The sequence below is a fragment of the Mustela erminea genome, chromosome 3 (genome assembly GCF_009829155.1).
Source record: "Mustela erminea isolate mMusErm1 chromosome 3, mMusErm1.Pri, whole genome shotgun sequence".
NCBI classification, from domain to species: domain Eukaryota; kingdom Metazoa; phylum Chordata; class Mammalia; order Carnivora; family Mustelidae; genus Mustela; species Mustela erminea.
The window spans coordinates 25946467-25967063 of record NC_045616.1 but is presented as its reverse complement, the minus strand read 5'-3'; the positions used below and the strand labels follow the sequence as shown (position 1 = coordinate 25967063).

At 38.7% G+C, this 20597-nt stretch overlaps 1 protein-coding gene and 1 long non-coding RNA gene across 8 annotated transcripts in view; both read left to right on the top strand.

Annotated features, from left to right (window-relative positions):
• Positions 1 to 5315, top strand: part of LOC116586003 — a 164784-nt gene extending 159469 nt beyond the window's left edge. For 6 of the 7 annotated variants that reach the window (XR_004283843.1, XR_004283844.1, XR_004283845.1 and 3 more), the window contains 2 exons: positions 3318 to 3433; positions 3984 to 4495. This is a non-coding gene — a long non-coding RNA (uncharacterized LOC116586003). Of the gene's footprint in view, positions 1 to 2914; positions 3434 to 3983; positions 4555 to 5280 lie in introns of those variants that run through there. The other variant, XR_004283841.1, reaches the window with a different exon arrangement.
• Positions 5316 to 11265: 5950 nt separating this feature from the next.
• LOC116587174 lies at positions 11266 to 16462 on the top strand. The gene is made up of 4 exons (XM_032337907.1): positions 11266 to 11322; positions 12603 to 12711; positions 14756 to 14925; positions 16030 to 16462. The coding sequence occupies exons 1-4, from the start codon at positions 11266 to 11268 to the stop codon at positions 16300 to 16302; spliced, it is 609 nt and encodes a 202-aa protein (XP_032193798.1). The 3' UTR covers positions 16303 to 16462.
• The last annotated feature ends 4135 nt before the right edge of the window (positions 16463 to 20597 follow it).

Genomic DNA, 20597 nt, shown 5'->3' with positions numbered 1-20597 from the left:
GATCGAATGGCATTAAAAGTATAGATTGCTCTAGGCAGTATAGACATTTTAACAATGTTTATTCTTCCGAACCAAGAGCATGGAATGGTCTTCTGTCTTGTTGTGTCTTCAACTTCTTTCATGAGTGTTCTGTAGTTCCTTGAGTACAGATCCTTTACCTCTTTGGTTAGGTTTATTCCCAGGTATCTTATGGTTCTTGGTGCTATAGTAAATGGAATCGATTCTCTAATTTCCCTTTCTGTATTTTCATTGTTAGTGTATAAGAAAGCCACTGATTTCTGTACATTGACTTTGTATCCTGCCATGTTGCTGAATTGCTATATGAGTTCTAATAGTTGGGGGGTGGAGTCTTTTGGGTTTTCCATATAAAGAATCATGTCATCTGCAAAGAGACAGAGTTTGACTTCTTCATTGCCAATTGGATACCTTTATTTCTCTTTGTTGTCTGATTGCTGTTGCTCGGACTTCTAATACTATGTTGAACAAGAATGGTGAGAGTGGGCATCCTTGTCGTGTTCCTGATCTCAATGGGAAGGCTGCAGTCATCCCATTGAGGATGATATTTGCTGTGGGTCTTTCATAGATAGGTTTTATGAAGTTCAGATATGTTCCCTCTATCCCTATACTTTGAAGTGTTTTAATCAGGAATGGATGCTGCATTTTGTCAAATGCTTTTTCTGCATCAATGGAGAGGACTATGTGGTTCTTCTCTCTTCTCTTATTAATTTGCTCTATCACATTGATTGATTTGTGAATGTTGAACCATCCTGGTAGCCCAGGGATGAATCCCACCTGTTCATGATGGATAATCTTTTTAATGTACTGTTGGATCCTGTTTGCTAGGATCTTGTTGAGAATCTTGGCATCCATATTCATCAGTGATTTTGGTCTGAAATTCTCCTTTTTGGTAGGGTCTTTGCCTGGTTTAGGGATCAGGGTAATGCTGGCTTCATAGAAAGAGTCTGGAAGTTTTCCTTCTGCTTAAATTTCTTGAAACAGCTTCAGGAGAATAGAGATAACACTTTGCTTTATGCACTTAATAGTCTTTGCTGTTGATTCCAATTATTTCCAGTCAGATCTTATAAATGAAGAGCAGGAAAATTATTTAATAACCAATGCAAACTATCTTTTTCTTTGCAAGTTTTATCATATGGGGACAGGTTTCATAAAACAGGATGAAGCACTAGAATGCTGATGGCTTGCTTTTCTAAAGATTATTGTAGGAATGATGCATATTTGAATTTAAATTACTAGGGCTCTGAAGTATTATCATGGCCGTGCCTTTGGAAGGCCTATAGGTAACCCTAACCATTACATCTTGGGTAAGGACAGGGAAAATAGTGCTTCCCCTGAAGAATTTGAGGAAAAGTGATTGTGTCAGTCACATGACTGAAATCACATGGAATGGCCAAGATTTCAAAGAACTTTCAAGTCTGAATAAACCTCAGAGATTATTTTCTCAACCCTTTAATTAGAGAACAAGCTGATTCCCTGAGAATATTAGATTTTACTAAAGGTTACACACAGTATATTGCCAGATTCACCATTAGTATTCTGGTCTCTTTTATCCCTGGGCTCTGCTCTCAGTGTCATCCACCATTAGACATGGTCACATACGATCACAAGTTGAAACCATGCAGTTGTATGAAAACAAAAGTCCCAGGGTCAGAATTCAGACACTTCCAGTGAGTGTTTGCAATGTTTCATGCATAGCTAGTTTCAAGAGATTAGAAAGTTGGTATTTCCACTTATAACTTCCTAACTTAGTTTTAATTTCTTTAACTCAGTAGGCTAGATAGGTTAAAATGTCTAGGACCAAAATCTCAGGTGAGTTGGATTTCCTGGAAACCATCTTGATTTACAGTTGAGTGGGTGAGTAGATAAACACTCAATTGAAGTAGAGGTGTTATATTTTCATATCTTGGTTCCTCTTTTTGGTGTCACCTCTATGGACACGCTTTTCTCTCCACACCTTTTTCATGGCTAGAATTAGAGTGAGGCACCTCAGACACACAAATCAAGAAGAGTTGGACTTTCCAGAATTCCCAGAGGAACCACCTCTTTGGATTTTGTAGCTTGGGAGTCTCTCACCCACCACGTTCTTGGCCCTTCCTTTGGCCGTTGATCTCTTCTCTGACAGTGTATGGAGAGAATGACAGGAAGTTTCTGTCTGCAAGGCACTTTTAGCTCCAGAGAAGAGACATGTGGCAATAATATCATATAGTATTGATAATATTTTAGTCAGAATGTCTTGCAACTAAAATATTCAAATTGTGAGAATTAAGTAGATGAGATATAATGTATAGTTCAGATAACATTTTCCTGGTTATGTAACATAGATTAGCAAATAACCAATGGTTTCCTCAGAAGGATCTCACCATGGGAGGAGTCTCCTGATCTTTTTTTTTTTTAAGAGTTTGTTTATTTATTTGACAGGCAGAGATCACAAGTAGTCAGAGAGAGGCAGGCGGGGGTTGGGGGGGAGCAGAGAGCCCGATGCGGGGCTTGATCCCAGGACCCTGAGATCATGACCTGAGCTGAAGGCAGAGGCTTAACCCACTGAGCCACCCAGGCATCACTGCTTTGAATATTTTGAAATATGTAGGATTTAACACCAAAAAGACATCAGTTATCCATAAATTTATTTATAAATGTAATATCAACCTGATAAATACCAACAGAATTCTCTCATTTCTCACCCACCCCTTTGGCATGATTGAAGCTGAAGGGGCACTGGATAGGGGAGAAAACAGTGTCCACTTGATAGGCCATGGGAGAGTAGTGTCATCAAGGTGATGGACAGGGAATGCCGGAGAGGAAGTTGGAGCAGCATAAGGAGTTGGTGTCGGTGGGGCAGTCCTGAAGACACAGTGAAAGGGATTTTAGGAAATAAGGAATTTGGGCCATAAAAAAAGTCAAATAGGGACCAGTATGAGGATGCTGAATGGTGTACAGAAGAGAGATTTCTGATGATAGAAACTCTTATGGATATAATCTTCTCCTGGAGATGTGGAATAGCCTTCTCAAGTTGAGGGTTATTCTAGATACAGTATGATTGTCTAGAAGGAGGTGGAGAAGGAGGAAATGCCCATCACTTACCTAAGCACATATGGCAGCCTTACCTGCATCAATGTGGAGTACTATGTGCTCAAGGGCAATCACTTTAAGAAATGCTCTGAGTGGACTCTGGTCACAGAGCTGGTGAGCTCTCAGTAATCGTACTGATGAGAACAGGGAAGGTATGATGGGGAAGCATTGTCATGAGGTAAAATAATACCTCATGAAGTAAAAGGAAAGTTCTGGTTTTGTTTTTGCAGTGTTCAAGTTTGCTGATCTCTGTACTCCTGGAAAACAGCAATGATTAAGAAATCCCCCTACCTTTTTGCATTCTGGGAAACAGCTTGATGCAAAGAACCACCCTTCTCTGCATGATGTAAGTTTTGCAGTGTTCCCCTCGATTACCCTTGACAAGTCTAGACACAGCAATTCTAAATCCCCATTCTTTGTCTCAGGAAGGATTAACTGCCCTATTTCTTCTCACTGATGGACCTGAACAAAATGCCCAGGCATGTGACTTCAGTAAAATTTAGTTGGACTCTTCTCCTCCCCTCTGATCTCTGGCTTGCTCCTGAGGTTCTCCAAGGCAGTGGAACATAAAACAGCTCTTCTTTGATGGCCCCTCCCAAGAATGAGGACCAAAGAGAAAGCTTACGGACGTACATAAAAGCATTCCTTGCTCAACTGTCTGATCATGCCACCTGTTCATTCCCCCACACCTGGTTGTTTGTGGTCTTGTTTATTCCTCCCCAAAAATGTCCTTTCTGTCTGACCTTTAAGACACTTAGGGATCAGATGGCCAGTGCATTCTCTAATTGCAGTAGTCTCCCCACCCCCATAAGATTTTCCTTCCTGATGCCTGGACTTCAATGTGTTTTTCTGACACTTTGTAACTCTTGTTTTCTTTTGCTGTCTGACATCTGCAGTGTTGCTTGTTCACCCAAAGTGATATCTGAAGAGTGGCTAAAGCCAGAAGAGGGCTGCAGATACACACTGGAGACCTCTCTTCATGGAGGTGGGAGGTGACAACCGGCAGCTTGAAGTAATGAAGTCAAAGAATTTTCAGAAGAGTTCGGAAAAAGAGAATAGACTTGGGGTTAGAACCTTCAGGCATATTAGATATTCGAGGAAAATCAAGAAATCCTAGTACTGGTGACGTTCAGACAACACAAGCATTGGCACACCAACCCCTTCTTCATAGTGGAAAATACGTGTACAACTTGACTTCCCCAAAACTTACCTACGAGTTGCCCACTGTTGACAAGAAGCCCTACCAATAACATGAACAGTTGGTTAACACAGATTTTGTATGTTAGATGTATTCTCTATTCTTATAGTAAAGTGAGGTAGAGAAAAGTAAATGTTATTAAAGTTATAAGGAAGAGAAAATACATTTACATACTGTACTCTTTTAATAAAAAAAATCTGTGTGAAAGTAGACCTTTGGAGTTCAAACTCATGTTTTTCAAGGGTCAACTACAGAGGGAAAGCAATAAAGTAAGAAATCTTTCCTTTCCTCTTTCTGCTCTTCTTCCTCCTCCTTTCTTTTCTTTGTTCTTTTTTAAATGATTAACTCCATGAATAATTAGACAATATCAACTGCTTAAGCAGCAGTTATGATACAGTGGAAGGAGCATTGAAAATGAAGATATTTGGAATCTTCTACTTTAACAATAGTTACCACTTTGACACTAAAAGTAATTTTATGTATTTGACTGTTAAATGAAGGAAGTAGAATTGGTATTGTGAACAGAAGCATCTAAAATGAAGTAAAAATGTCAAGAGGCCATATATTAGAGCCAGGGGGCCCTGGGCAGGTTAGGCTTATGCGCAATCGTACTTGGATAGAACATGAACTTTTTAGACTACCAACCACAAATAGCATATCCTGTTGGTATTCTCAGAATGAGATTTATTTTGCCATACTCCAGCCTAGCAGTTAGCATAGTAACCTGGCCTATCTAGATCAGTGTTAATTATTTTTACCTATGTCTTTCATAATTTTTCCAAAACAACTTACACAAGCATTTGGTTTTGCCTTTATAAACTCTTTCTCCTCCCTCCTTGCAGCACATTTAATTTTCCTTCTGAATTGCTGACTCACCAATTCAAATTCCTAAACACCCCAAATAAACTTTAGGTTTGCTTTATTGCCTAGGTCTTTCTTCTTCAAGGTATTATCTGTCTAAAAATTTAAAAATCCAAGTTCTGTTTTGTCTTCAGCAGGATTCACTGGCTTTCATAAAATATGAAAAGGCTGCTGTCAGAACTTCAAAAATGCAATACATAATGTTATTGAAGTCAAGTCCTTAAAGAAAGCTTTGGAAGAAAATTATTCTAAGGACAAGTAACATAATGATTATGATTATGATACAAGTAAATGATGATGTGAAGTAATTATCTGAAGTGAGCAAACATGAAAAGAAGCCATAATATTGACAAACCAATAAATCATTTAAAGGAAAAAAAAAAAAAAACAGCCAAGATGGAACTTGGGCCCAAATGAGTGCCCATTTCAAATTTTCCATCATTGCCTTCTGAAAAAGACTTTGTAGTTCCCCCTGAACTCTAGAAGATACCAGCTGACCCCAACATAAAAACATTAAGTGAACAACAACAACAACAACAACAAAAACAAAACAGAGAGAGAGAAAGTCTGAAAGCCCTGTTAGGAGTAGGAGTGATGGGGAAGAAAGATATGAAGAAGAAAAAATTTTACCACCTTTCCTGCCTGAGGATAGTGATTTGACAGTGGTGATGGCTTCTTCATTGGGAAAATTATTGTTCATATCGAAAGAGGGAAAGTGGTTGCCATTCTTCAGTTAAGGAACAGAGAAGCCCCAAAAAGCATTACCCTAAAAAGACATCCTTGAAGTCTATGGAGTTAGAGGAAATGGTAAAAACTGTTCAAGGATTGAAGACAGGAAGTCTGAATCCATGCTTTCCTCTTCTTTCTCAGGATCCAAGAGCTCTGGAAAAACATTATGGGGAAAAACTGGCTCTGAATAGCAAAATGGCAGTTTGTCCTCAAAATAAACTTGAGTTCAAGAATCTGTCTCTTTAGGGGCACCTGGGTGGCTCAGTGGGTTAAAGCCTCTGCCTTCAACTCAGGTCATGATCCCAGGGTCCCGGGGTAGGGTCCCATATAGGGCTCTCTGCCCAGCAGGGAGCCTGCTTCCTCCTCTTTCTCTGCCTGCCTCTCTGCTTACTTGTAATCTCTGTCTGTCAAATAAATAAATAAAATCTTTAAAAAAAACAAAAAAAGAATCTGTCTCTTTAAAAATAAACAATTGCAGCTACTCCCTCATGGTTTATGGGAAGCAAGCAGGAGTTGCTGTTCTTTCGAATAACAAATTAGAATTGTTGTTTTTGGGGAAGAATGTACATTTGATGAGTGATTAGTGAATTCTCTGTGAACATTTCCCTCTAAAATTTTTTTTCTTTTTTTTTTACTAACCTTTATTTAATTTATTTTTTATTTTTTATTAACATATAATGTATTATTAGCCCCAGGGGTACAGGTCTGTGAATCATCAGGCTTACACATTTCACAGCACTCACCATAGCACATACCCTACCCAGGGTCCATAACCCAGCCACCCTCTCCCTATTCCCCTTCCCCCCAGCAACCCTCGGTTTGTTTTGTGAGATTGAGTCTCTTATGGCTTGTCTCCCTCCTGATCCCATCTTGTTTCATTTTTACCTTCCCTACCTCCCAACCCGTCCCCCCCCCCCGCCACATTTCCTCTCAAGTTCTTCCCATCAGGGACATCATTGCAAATGGCAAGATTTCATTTCTTTTGATCTAGCTTATTATTTAAACATGTATTTGACTCAGCCTCTTTGGAGTAGTCCTGGAAATAAGTTCGTTTTGTCTCTGTTTTCTTTTTTAAGTGTGTTCAAGTTACATTTATGTAAGCCTTTCACAAACCAAGTATATATTTAAACTCATTTTCAGTAATGTGCTCCAGAATGTTTGCTCTATGAAATGATTTTGGATTTATAATTGTCTCCTATTTTTCATTTGTTTTTATCATGAAATATATTTCACTGGTTCAACTCTAGTGTGTTTGCCTTGAAAATAAATGTCAAGATAAATTCAAAGTAATAATAGAAAATTATTTGGAGGAAATTATAGCAATTGAAAACAGATCAACTTTAGGGCCTCTGGGTAGTTCATTAGGTTAAGCATCTACCTTCAATTTAGGTCATGATCCCAGGGTCCTGGGATGGAGCCTCTTACTGGGCTCCCTGCTCAGCGGGGAGTCCACCTCTATCTCTCCTCCCTTTGCCTCTCCCCACTGCTTGTTCTCTCTCTGTCTCTCTCAAGTAAACAAAATATTTTAAAAAAATAGAAAATAGATCACCTTTGTTAAGTTATGCCTGTTAGCCAAACTAAGATAAACTTTTATTATGGAAAAAAAAACTTTTATTATGTGTATACAGCTAATAAATTATACCAATAAAAATTATTTTTAAATGTAGTTTAAAAAATAAAATAAATAAAATAAATCCCTCAAGAAATCTCAAATGTTGGCACCAGGCATTTAGCACTGATGCCTCTGTGAAAAGATTTATGTTTGCAAACCATCTGTCAGTGAGTAACTACTTTCTCTTGGAGTGATTGGGTTAGTTTATTAAAAACTTGTAGAACATTACTTTTTCCTTTTATGCAAACTCCCATAAAGAAACTTAACTACAGGTAATTTGACAAATGAAATGGTAAGTGTCCTTTTATCACCATAGGAAGAAATGGTTTTATCACCACAGGTAGTGAAAGACAGCCATTGCCAGAAAACATGTAACTTTTGCATCTAATCAGTCAGAGCACCCATTTTAAAGTGCATTTAAATGAAAGTGGAAACATATTCATCAAAGCAGCCCAATGCCAATTTTCAGGAGAATTTTACAAAAGCAGCGCTTTCATCAGATTATCAAAGGCAAGTGAGAATTGCCCTTTTGGACTTATAAAGGAGAAGAGAGAAGGAAAATTGACTTAAATGACTAGCATCATTAAAATTAAGTAGGATGTGAAAATATTTACACAGAGTAAGTGCTGCAAGTAAGTTAGCTATTTCAAATGTCTTCAGTTTGCACTGGCCCAACTCTCAGTGCTAAATCTTGACATTTTGACTTAGATTTGCAATTTTTTATACCCATCTTGTACAAAAACACTCAGCATACAGTTAGCTATTGATGCGTATTTATTGAGTGTTAACAGTCATCCAGGAAGTGTATTAAGATTTTTATTACTTAATCTTCAACTCCATAAGATGGCCACCATATTAAGAGGAAGAAATCAGGGCACTGAAGGTACAACTCGCTTACCCAACCTCCAACAAGTACTAAGTGACAGATTTGGGATTCACACTGTGAGCTCAACCTCAAGCCTGTGCTCTTAAACTGCCCTGCCTCACAGTCATAAATCTGGAAATTTTAGGAAAGACCATTACAGAAATTAACCTCACTTGTCCCTTTTCCTTTTTTTTTTTTTTCTTTCTTTTTTCCTTGTACTCTCCCTGTACTTCTCCTTGGATAGCTTTGCAGCAGTAGGGAGATTTGTTAACAGGAGGGTGTGACATTTATTATTTAAATTTCCCCTTGACAGCTGGCATCAGGAAAGTGCCATTCTACTCTATATTTTTGACCTATAAAATCTGCTTTTGGGGAGTGTTAAAAAGATAAGCATTGTTGAGGTGCCTGGGTGGCTCAGTGGGTTAAAGCCTCTGCCTTCAGCCCGGGTCATAATTTCGGTGTCCTGGGATGGAGCCCCACATTGGGCTCTCTGCTTGGCAGGGAACCTGCTTCCTCCTGTCTCTCTGCCTGTCTCTCTGCCTACTTGTGTTATCTGTCAAATAAATAAATAAAATCTTAAAAAAAAAAAAAAAGAAGAAGATAAGCATTGTTAAAAAATCCCATAGCCGGTTCTTTAAGTCAAAATTTCCACTCATGCACTAACCTGCTAAGTAGTGGCTCTAATAAGCTTACACTGTATTTAGAGCAGCATTCAAAACATACCACAGCTTCTCCTGGTTCAAGAAGAAACCAATTTAATTTCATGTTAATTTAGCAGAAAGACTTTGCCCACTCAATAGTCATATGACCAGATTGCTTAACTGTCGGAGGCTTTCTTAACCTTTCCTGTCGATAAATTATAACTAAGATCCTTTCTTTTCCAAGAAGAAATTATGCACATAAATGAGTTTTAAAGTTAAACTATTCTTTGTCAGAATAGATATGTTTGATTATGAGAAACGTTTCTCTTTATTTCAAAAGATTTTATTTACTTATTTGACAGAGACACAATGAACACATGCAGGGGGAGTGAAAGAGGAAGATGCAGGCTTCTTGCTGAGCAGGGAGCCTGATGCGGGGCTCAGTTCCAGGACCCTGGCATCACGACTGGAGCAGAAGGCAGAAGCTTAACGCCTGAGCTACCCAGGCGTGCCTGGAAACATAGTTTTTTCACATGCTGTGTTAATTAAAGCCAGAGAAAAGCTCAACACACTTCTGGTTATCTGAATTCATCTTTACTCATTTATGGATTTATGTATATTTTTGTTCTGTAAATCTCAAATGTCTACTACTGTTGCTGATAGTAGAGTTAGAGTAGTTAACAAGGTTGATCATAGATCCAGCTTCTATAAGGTTTACATTTGGATGGACATGTTATTTCTGGAGGGTATTTTTTTCCTATTAAAAATTCAGTAGGAAGCAATTTATCATTGACTCGCCCAACTCTATGTATAATTATAGCTGTCCATTCAGAAGAATTTGTGAATTACTATCAATGTTAGAGAGTCTGGGTAAAAATAAATAAAAAACCTGTGTTGACCTGTGAGAATGTCTTCAGATCAGGGTACCTCAGGGGGCAATCAGTTACATAATTAGGTTCATATGCATTTCACGATCATTAGATCCTGTACCAGGTTAAGTACGTAAGTAACATTATTGAATGTGTTGCTGTGCTTTCACGGATTACTTTTAGTTGATACTTCACGTAAGTACAACCTAATCCATTATCACATAAATTCCATCTTGTATTTATAAGAGAGCAGTCACATAGAACTTTATCAAGGCTTTTATACTTCTTTAAAACCTGGAAACTTGGAAAGATGTGATTACTTATTCTTAAGCAAAAGTACTTCAAAAAGAGGAAGGAATCATAATTATCCAAAGTTTGCAAACTGTTTTCCCCAGATTTACATGATTTTTTTTTAACTTTTAGGATGAAGTTAGTGTTTTTGCATAAGTACTACGTACTAAACTGGGAATTCAAAAGTTCTTGAAAATTGTAAGTTTAAAAATTAATTCATATTACTAAAATGTAACTATTTTCAACATCTGTGGAATATCAAGCTAGTTGAATATGTTCATCTGTGTCTGTGTACAAGTGGGCAGGTAAATGGATGGATGGAAAGAGGAGCAGAAGCTATTTTGTAGAAATTGAATTACACTACAATTAATTAAAATATTTAACTTAACTATACTTGAACTTACCAAAAAATGAAATGGGAATGAAGCTAGCAGCGCTGAACTTTAAATGTGTTTCATAAACACAAATTTATTCATTCTTTAAAAACTCTTTATAATTAAAGGTAAAGAGTTAAAAAATACTGAGATCGGTATAATTTTAAGTTTCATTCTTAGATAGTATCAATTTAATCCTGCCATTAAAGATGAAAGTAACACATCTGTACTCACCTCTTTCCTCTTAGATTTTGTAGCTATTTCTGTTTTGTAAAGACATTTAAAATCTGCATTTACTTCGTAACCGTAATCTCTGTACTTGCTTTATTTTTGTATTTTGGATTTAATGGATCCACTGCCCTTCCCCAGTCACATTCATAATATTTGAGGGATTTTTAAAACACCATCTCCAGTTTGGCTGGGTTTCATTGTCATAGGAATTTTTTTTAATGCCTTTTCAGTTAAGACTCACAGATGATACAGTGTTGGGACTTCTGCTTGCTCTTAAAATTTTATAATTATCTATTTGTGGCTTTTTTTTTATTCGTAAGAGGATACTGAGCACTCATTACTGTGTTAGACTGAGTGTAAAGAAGATGTACACTTTGAAATTCCTGACCTGGGAAACTTTAAAGTTGAACAGTTGACCATATACTATACTAAATACAGTAAAAGTTATGTCCCGGATGTTGTATGGATTTTCAAAAAGGGAAGAAGTGTTTGGACAGAAGCACAGAGATGAGAAATAGTCATGTAGAAGAATCATCAGAATTTCGACAGTGTCGGGAGTACATGGTAAGACCCAGAAGGATGGCTGAAAGTCAGGGGCAGAAGGTGTAGACCAGTCCCTAAAGGCCTTGAAACCCAAACTTTCTTCATAAGCAGGTGTATCACAAAACTGTGTCCATCAATTCCAGCTCTGCTCCTACCCCACCCTGAGTTGTATGCTGTCGAAATTCAACTGCCTTTTGGCACGGAGTATTACATTTGTCCTTTTTTCACGGCATTTTTAAGTTGGCTCTATCACAGAGTTGACTTTTTCAGGAATGGCTCTGATAACACACATATTCCCTAAAAAAAAAAAAAAAAAAAAGACACACGTTTGACAACGTCTGCCAGTTGCTTTTGCACTGGAGAACAACTTGGCTACAAATAATATCACAGTTTCACACCTTCTTTCAATATCTACTCTACTATTTTCAAGCAATAGATTTTGCTTTATGGAATGGTGAAGACAGCTTAATGTTAAGCCCTTACAAGTGACTTACTTCTTCTCTTAGGATACCGAAGAATTTTGTCTGTTAAATCCTTTAAGATTTATCGGTGTGTGTGTGTGTGTGTGTGTGCATGTGCACATGCACGCGTGTGTGTATTTGGGGGTTATGAATTTCTCTAAGTTGTCATCTCTCGTTTTTTTTCCTGAAAATAAAAATGTGTACCCTTTCATTTGTGGTTTCAGTTCTTTCTGTACTCTGGGAATATTTTGCTGGATTTTATCTTGGATAATTGTCTGGTTTATTTGTTAACCTCTTTATTGTTAAGTATCATCATCTGGCCTTTTTTAAAATTCATTGTCTTCTAATTAATTATATATTTCTCTCTTCCCTTTACACTCCTGTTAAATCAATATGCCAGGTGTTTTTTGTTTTTTGTTTTTTGTTTTTCATTTTGAAACCTTTCTTTCTGGTTCTAATTGTTTACTTACCCTGTTTTGACCTTGTTTAGAATCTTTATTTTCCCCTCATCTTTAAATTCCCCACTTTTATATCTTTGCATTGACTTGTCATCTTGTCCCGGAGCTCTTGTTTTGTTGAATCTAGTTGCTTAAATTCTGTAGCATGAGGACTTCTCATGTAATTATTGTCTATTCCTTGGGTTGTGTTCAATTTCAGACTGGGGGTGGTTGCGTTATTTTGTCCTGTTTTTGTTTTACTCAGTGTGTTTATACAGTGACTGTGCCTTTTTTCTGCGCCTATCACTCTTGTTTCATTTGGGATTTATATTCTTACCTCATCATATTTTACTATAGGTGGGAATTTCCTCAGACATCCTTTGTCTTTGTCTTGCTGTGGTAGCTGAAATATTCACTCACCCTGGCCCTGGAAGAAGATGTCCACTCCCCAGTCCCTAGAGCCTTTGGATATGTTACTTTAAGTGTCAAAAGAGCCTTCAGGAAGGGAGCAAGTTAAGGATTTTGAAGATAAGATCCAGATTATTTCTGGATTACCTGTGTGGCACTGGTATAATTGAAAGAATCCTTAGAAGAGGTGGGTAGGAGAGTGATCCACCAGAGAAGCAGTGGAAGCAGATACAATGGAAGCAGATGTTGAAATGATGTGTTTTATAGACGAGGGGAGGGAACTAGAGCCAAGGAATGCAGGCGGCCTCTAAAGCCTGGAAAGGAAAAGAGAACCGATTTTCCTCTAGAGTCTCTAGACTGAACCGATCTTCCTAACACCTTGATTTCAGGCTCTGAGATCCGGATGGGACTTCTGACCTCCAGTACTGTAAGAATAAATTTGTATTTGAAGCCACTAAATTTGTTCCACTTTACTATAGCAGAAATAGGACATGGATACAGTAAAGGATCCTTAGGACAATTCTTTCTCTTAGATCTGGACATCATCTGAACCATTTTACTGGTGGGTGAAATTATTCTTTTTTTTCCCCTTCCTAAGAGTATTGACTATTAAGTTCATAATTCCCCTTAGCCACTAGCCTGGTCAAGGAAGCAGTTGTGATTATTCATTGAGTATATGTTCTTTTTATCTCTGTCTGTCAATCCCTTCCTGAAGCCCTGCTCTGTGGACATGTGTTTTAAGGGGCATGACTTCTCTCTTTAGGAATGAATTCTGTCATATGTACCTACCATACTATGTTTGCCCATTCTTCTTGAGTTAGAAACTAAACTAAACTAAAATTACAGCTCTTTGCTAGTATAGATAATGGTATAGGTATAACTCTGTAACAATCCCTTTATGGAATGAGATTATAGGTCATGGGTTAGATGCTTATTTAATTTTGTAATAGTTGACTAAGTGTTCTTCCACATGGCTGCATAAGACATTTTAGATCATGAAGATTCTTTTTTTTTTAATCTGTATCCTTATAATCCTTTGTATAGTTTGACCTAATTTTTACCAGTGTGTCCATGTAAAATAGTATCTAATTTTTATTTTCATTTTTTTCTGATAGCTAACAAGGCTGAATGTTTCTGGGTGATTGTGCCTGCCATTCAGTAGCTCTAAAAGGCTGAGTCCCTAGTTAGTGAGGGGTATGTATAGAGGCAGCTCCTACTATGGCCAACGGAGACTGAAGGAGACTATAGATCTTGGCCTGGTCCTAGTACAGCTGATAAGGTGGCAGTAAATGCGGATTGTCCCTAAGGGAGGGGGTGTATGCAATGGTGGATGGGAGGTGGGACGGAACCCAGACTTATACCATGTTCAGACCCTGCACAGAGCCCAGCTGTTTCCAGACTACACAGACTGGGACCTGGGACAGAAGCCTGGAGAGTGACACCTTCAGGCTTGACAAGAACAGGACTCATTATGAGGGCCAGGGAATGTATTCAGGGACTTTCTCTTTCCCCAAACCTCTGGGAAAATAATTAGTAAAAGAGTAGCAAAAGAGTGGCTTATTGTAAAAATATGAGACTATTCCCAGTAGTGGGGGAAATTCAGTGTATTTTTAGGGTTCTATAGAATTATGTCCTCAAATTCACGCCTACAATATATACTTCAGCTGTAACTGTTTCACATAAGTTACATAGTATTACTAATAACATCTAACACTATTTTCTATCATTCAGGCATGGTTCTAAGCCTAGTTCTCTCAGGTACCACCTTATCTTCTCTGTGGGGAGACTTAGTAATGTGGTCACTGTAAACACAAAGGAATGTTCTTTGTTTAATCCAAGTCATCTATTCTCTTGTTTGGATATCAAGTGCAAGTTATACAAATTCAAGTTGAGGATAGTTTCCACTGGATGACACACAATTGCTCTAGTCTGTTGGTTGTGGCAGTCCTTCAGTCCTGTGAGTACCGGCTGGGCCCCTGGGATGCAATGATGTAATCTCTAGGTCATAGAATAGTGATGCTGACTTACATCATAATAGCCCTTGATGGTATATTGAGTGCTGGTCAGGACAGTAGTCTAGTGAGAAAGTAGTTTCTCAAGTGAGTTGTTGTTCTTGATTGTACTGGTTTGATTCTTTGTTATCATCAGTTGAGTTTTTGAAAGTAGAATTTCAGAGAGAGAGTTACTGTCTGGAGTCCCTCTCTGAAGAGGTGAATCATGAAGAAGAAACAAAAAAGGAAACATCTGGAAAGCCCATCGTCCCTCCCAAATGCCAAAAAGTCAAGAGGTATGTGTTAAGCATATTCCCTGAGAATAAGGTAAGAAGGAATTGCCTCTAAAGAAAGAGGGAGAGAGGATTCGTAGCTGCGGAAAGGGAGAGGAAGAGGGAAGAGAGGGAGGGATGTGTTCATGCTGGTCTTTCTGAGGACTCAGGTGGTCTGAGAGTAGAGAAAGTTCAAATCCTTGTCTCTGCAGCTGAGGAGCTGTGCTATCTATACATGTCTCCCTGGGCTACTGCATCATATGGTGGTTGATTAGTACAAGTTTTATTGAAAATTGTTTTCCTTTATGTTATTTCTGCCTAAGGGCATCGGTTAAGTATATGATGTTATTAAAAGTTTTCTAGTAGTACATTCTCCTGTTAATGAAGAAGAAAATGTGACTCATGGAGGTGAGGAATAACTTTTAAAAAGCACTTAAAACTGGTTGTACAGGGATGAGAGTATAAGGTGAGAATTTATTTACTCAGAAGCAAGAAAATTGTTTTGTCTCAGAGGATGAGAAAGTGAGTGTGGGGCTCCTATGTGAATTGTAAGGAACGGGCAGAACACACGCACACCGCTGTTTAATGATAAGTTAAGTTGAGGAAGTAGTTTGTTTCTTTCTGAAGTAATGGAAAAGTGAAAGAGTTCTGGTTACTATGGAGATTAAAAGTAAACAGGTAACTGCTGTGAGTCAGAAACATTGTTCAGTGGTGGGAGGGGGACAGATCAGAGCTAACCCCAACGTTCCAAGTGGTGTCTCCTACTCCAGGTGGATAACTTGGTATTTCCAATAATGTTTGGGGTTTCTGGGAAGTGAGGTGGTCTGCAATTCACCTTCAGTAAAATTCATGCATGTTGAGAGTTGTTCCTGAGTGTAAAGTAAACATGCACTCACAACCATGTGTTCACATAGATACACGTATAGAACATTAATACCCCAGGAAAAGGTAATTATTATCAAACATAATTGTCCATTTACTCTGTACCAGGTCCAATTATTTGCCTCTCAAAAACACATTATATCCCCGCTTCATTAGCTAGAGTAGATCTGGTCTTTGAAGCGAACGCACAAATAAATCTATTTCTTGCTTATGTAACAATTCAGAGTATAGTAGGGCAAGACTCCTGGGCTGATTGAGACTTTGTTTTCATTAACAGGAGCTTTCAAATAGATGCTGGGTGATCCACATCTTAGCTGGAAAAGTGAAACGTGTGGAGGGACATAGAGGAGGTGTTTATGATTCTGTCTGGAAGTGGCACATGTCAATTCCACTCATTGTTCAGTTCAGAAAACTTAACCATGTGGTCAGAATTGCTACAAGTGTTGTCAATAAATGCAATCTAGTAGTATGTCCAGGTAGAAAGGAGATAGCTTGCACTTACTGTTCTATTTACAAAGAGCACGGCTTATACAAAGCCAGCTACTCCTGATATAAACACAATAAATGAACCATATCAGGCCATGAAAATGGAGGCCATGTGTATTCACTAAACATCTCACGTTGTGGACTCTTCTTGTTTGCTTTATGTGTGGATAAGCACACAAACACTTAACGTGGACCACATCTCTCTTATTTTTATGTAATTGAATTTACAAGAAGATCTGGAGAATCAACAAAAGGCAGCGGCCTCAAATTCAGTCCAGATGACAAAGAAAGCTTCATCTTCTTCCTCAGAGTATTTCTCCTGCAACTCTTTGGAAAACAAGCTCACTGGTGCTGGTAAGGAGTGTGTTGAATAAATTGTGACTTACTGCACAGCCAAATTACCTTCTTTTATTCGACTTTCAGTAAAAACACCAACCATGTCAAATTTCTACACAAGACTTCTATAAAGCACAGCAGACCCCGACGCAGACAGGGTGGGCATGATGCGTTCCCTCCATCAGGGTTTGAGGCGTGTTGAGTGCTGCGGTAGTGGGAGCAGAGGGGGTTGGCCTGTCACCTTGCTGGGGGTTGTTGCTGGGTCCTGGGTGCTGGGCTGGGTGGATGTGTGGCCATCAGAAGTGAACAGAGCAATCAAGGCATTGTGGGCGTTGATCTGCCCATTACTTGATACAAGGCTGCCTGATACAAGGCTGCCTGGTCTTCTTCCATGATCAACAGAAACCATCAGTTGCCAGGGAAAAGTCCTTACTAGGACTGGAGTAATCCCAGAAAGATCAGCAGAGAGCAGTGCTTTTTCTTGAAGAAATGCTGGGATAGGGTCTGGGTATGAGAATGTTAGCAGAGAAACAGGGAAGGGTATGTCAGTGTGAACCACCAAAGCATTTATGTTATCAGGAAGGCATGAAAGTACCAACAGCTTTAAGTAGGCCAGAAGCGGTCAGATTCTCAAGAGTTGGACTTAGGGTGGAGTAAGAGACATCCAGTCCGAGACACATCCCTTTCATGTGCTTTGGTAGCCTGTGTTCTGACATTCATCCCTTTACAAACCCTCTGCACTCCTCATCCTCATTATTCAATTCCTTGTAATCTTCCACATGCTTCTGAATTCTCTATGCCATGTGGTTGTCCCTACCATAAAAACAGTGATGATTTCTCTGACTTCTGAAACTCTAGATAAGTTACCCCTGTTTTTAAATTTCATAGATGCATACAATGTATAGTTTGTGTCTAGTTCCTTTCATCATTAAATCTGTGAAATTTAATATTATATATATGCACATACATTTATATTTTCTTACACAGTCTTCTCTATACCTCCATTTCCTTTAGATCTTTACACAGTCTCAAAGCTCATATATTCTTTCTCTTACAACTTTTGACTTTTACGTCCTCTAATATTCTTTCATTATTCCCTTAGATTACACAAATACACCAATTCTACTCTCAAAGACAGTATTCCTAATAATTATCTGGTACATCTAAATCCTGCAACAACATATACACCCCCAAATCTGTTGTCACAGGATGTGGAATCTACACATGTGGATATGTGCAAAACTAAAACACATAAAGCATGCATACCAGTCTCAGTCACACAAAATTCACCCCATATTCAGAATCACAAACACCAATGCAGTTACACATTAGGCCCTGGCCCTGTTTGAACCAACGTGTTAGGAACTTTCACACACAGAGCACCTTACATCCATCACACCATTATGATACAACAGGTGCCCAGTACACGTATCAGACACACCCATAGGAAATGATGGTATTATTAAACAGTTAACTAGTGAGCAGTGAGCTTGGTTACCATGGCAACAGAAACACTGACATAACAATGAGGAATATGTTCTTCAAAAATAAAACTTGTTTGTCTCATTTGAGGTTATAAATCTCTCGGAGTTCAGAACACAGAGGGTAAAAGTATAACAAATGGGAAGGAAGGCAAATGGTACTGAAAATCCTAACCACAGTGAATGACTATCAGGAGCCATGGTAGCAGCATCCAGACAGAAAGACAGGATAGTGCAATAGGCCAATTCTTTGCCCAAACTAAAGATAACTATTTAGGGCAAAATAAGTATTTGCATGGTGGGTGGAGAGAGGGGGGAAAGTAGAATAGGGACAAGAGTGTAAGAGGGGAACAGATTGGGACCAGCAGTTTTTATGACTTATTCAGTTTTTTAGGACCATCAAAGTTACACACACATTATCCCCAACCTGGCCACTCTTTGGAAGACAGTCTTCCAGACCATGAGGCAAAAAGTGAATCACCTGTATCAGAATACTTCACCTGTTACTCCTCATTCTCTTAAGAAGAAAGGAAGGGCATTTCAAGTCTAGGCAGATGAGGGAAGAGGGGGTCTGAATAGACCTATAGACATCCTGCTCAGCATCTCTCCAAAGCCAGAGGGAGAAAGGTGCACATGAGGCCCAGGTATAATCTTATTCTCTGCCCTGATTTGGGAATATGAGTCTCCTGTTTCTGTACCCTCAATAGGAACTCATTACAAGCACTTCACTTTTAGCGGGTAGAGAGGAACTGTGTGCCTACATTGTGGGGAAGATATCACTTATTGAGGGAAGAAGTGGAATTCATAGGCACAGTATTCACAATTTGTGTAGTGTCAGTTAAACCTGAAAGGGAAGAATAAATGTAAAATGAAACCATAGCTTGTAGTACTCTAGAAATATCAAACTGCAGGGTACGTAAAAGCCCCAAATTGATAGTCATCCACATTAAGGGTCTTATGGTAATGACTTCCTGAACATGAACTCAGTCTAAAACTACAAAGCACACAATCTAAGGAAGGTTCTGCAAACATAGTGAACATTAAGGTTTAACATCAAAGAAGATCATTTAATTGAACAGTGCTATAGGGATGGTAAATAAGAATGTTTACAGTTAATAAAGATGTAAAGTCATAAAACACTACAAAGAAAAAATATTTAAAAAACCTAAAGTTTTAGAAGTGAAAAATAATGTTATAGAAATTATAAATAATGTGACACACAGATCACTTTTAATAAAGGGAAGACATACTGCTGTACATCTCTAGAAGGATGCTGCAGTGTCACCCATGACACTCATGCTACCTTCACATGCAATGGCCATGTCACCTCTACAGTCTCTGCATAAAATTGTTGAGGAAACGTGACAGACACATACATCAGACTGTGTTCACAAACATGGCACACATACTAAGTCCCTAGAAAATACACCACCCCCACTGAATTGTCTCATTCCTAAACCAACATGACCTATCAGACACACTCCAGCGACCTAAGAGAAAAAGTAGCTGCATTTTGTGAAGTAAAAATTGAGTTATAAGCTTCCCTGAAGTTTTTAAACCAAAGAGGAGACGTAATATGTTTGAGTTAATTTCTAAGGAACAAAAATGGACCTATTTCCTGAACATTGAGTTTAGAAATGTAGATTAGAAGGAAGAAAAACTAACCGGTGATTTTTGTGATATGTTTAAATTCATGGCAGAGTTCGAGATGATCCTAGAAATACACATATTTTACCAGGGAAATAACCAACAGCCTATAATTTCGCTGTTCATTGGTAAGGTTTAGAGGTAGGCTTATGCGTACGGTGAGTATAGATGCAAAAATTAATCAGATCAGTGTGTGGGAATGTGAGGAGGGTGACACCACCAACTGGGCCAAGTGACAGCTGAGCCATTTGGCAGTCAGTACCTCCTAGGAGGGGAGCTGTGCCCAATGTGGGGAGATGTGGCCTAGAGTCAGCCTTGGGAACCTACTAGAGTCTCCTGGTCCTGCAGAGCTGTGCAGCAGAGCCCTCAGGTAAGGTCCGACCCAGGTACCTGAAAGAGGAGGCCAAGGAGCAGTAGTGGAAGTCTGTCAGTTCCTTCCTGTAAATTCGAACCCTCCCAGGAAGCAACAGGACTTTCATATCATAAACCACAGCTGGCAGACCAAAGACCTTTACTGACATGCTCTGAATTTATTCTTGTGGTAAACAGAATAGTCAGAGGGCAGGCATGTTATTACCATGTACTAGGCAAGAATTTGAGCCTCTGATCCATGGCAAAAAACAACATAAGGCTTTCAGAGGTAACCAGACATTTCATTCCAGAAAATGTTTTTAGATACCTAGATTTTAGAACTTTGAACAGAAGCTGGACTATAATCTTCATGGGGACAAGTGCCGTGTGGGTTATCATACATGCTATTTTCTTGAATGTTTAGTGAAGGCAAAAAAAAATTAAAAAAAAAAAAAGTCACCTATCTGCTCTTCCTTCTCTTTCTCAGAAGTTTTAAACACATCTGAAGATATTTTATCTGGACCCTCTGGGTTGGCCCAAGGCC

Bases quoted from the DNA above. Each gene is read 5' to 3' on its own strand.
- LOC116587174 (XM_032337907.1), top strand. From the start codon at position 11,266: ATGAGAAATAGTCATGTAGAAGAATCATCAGAATTTCGACAGTGTCGG. The intron at 11,323-12,602 runs GTAAGACCCAGA...TTGCTGTGGTAG, and splicing joins GACAGTGTCGGGAGTACATG to CTGAAATATTCACTCACCCT. The intron at 12,712-14,755 runs GTTAAGGATTTT...TGTTATCATCAG, and splicing joins AGCCTTCAGGAAGGGAGCAA to TTGAGTTTTTGAAAGTAGAA.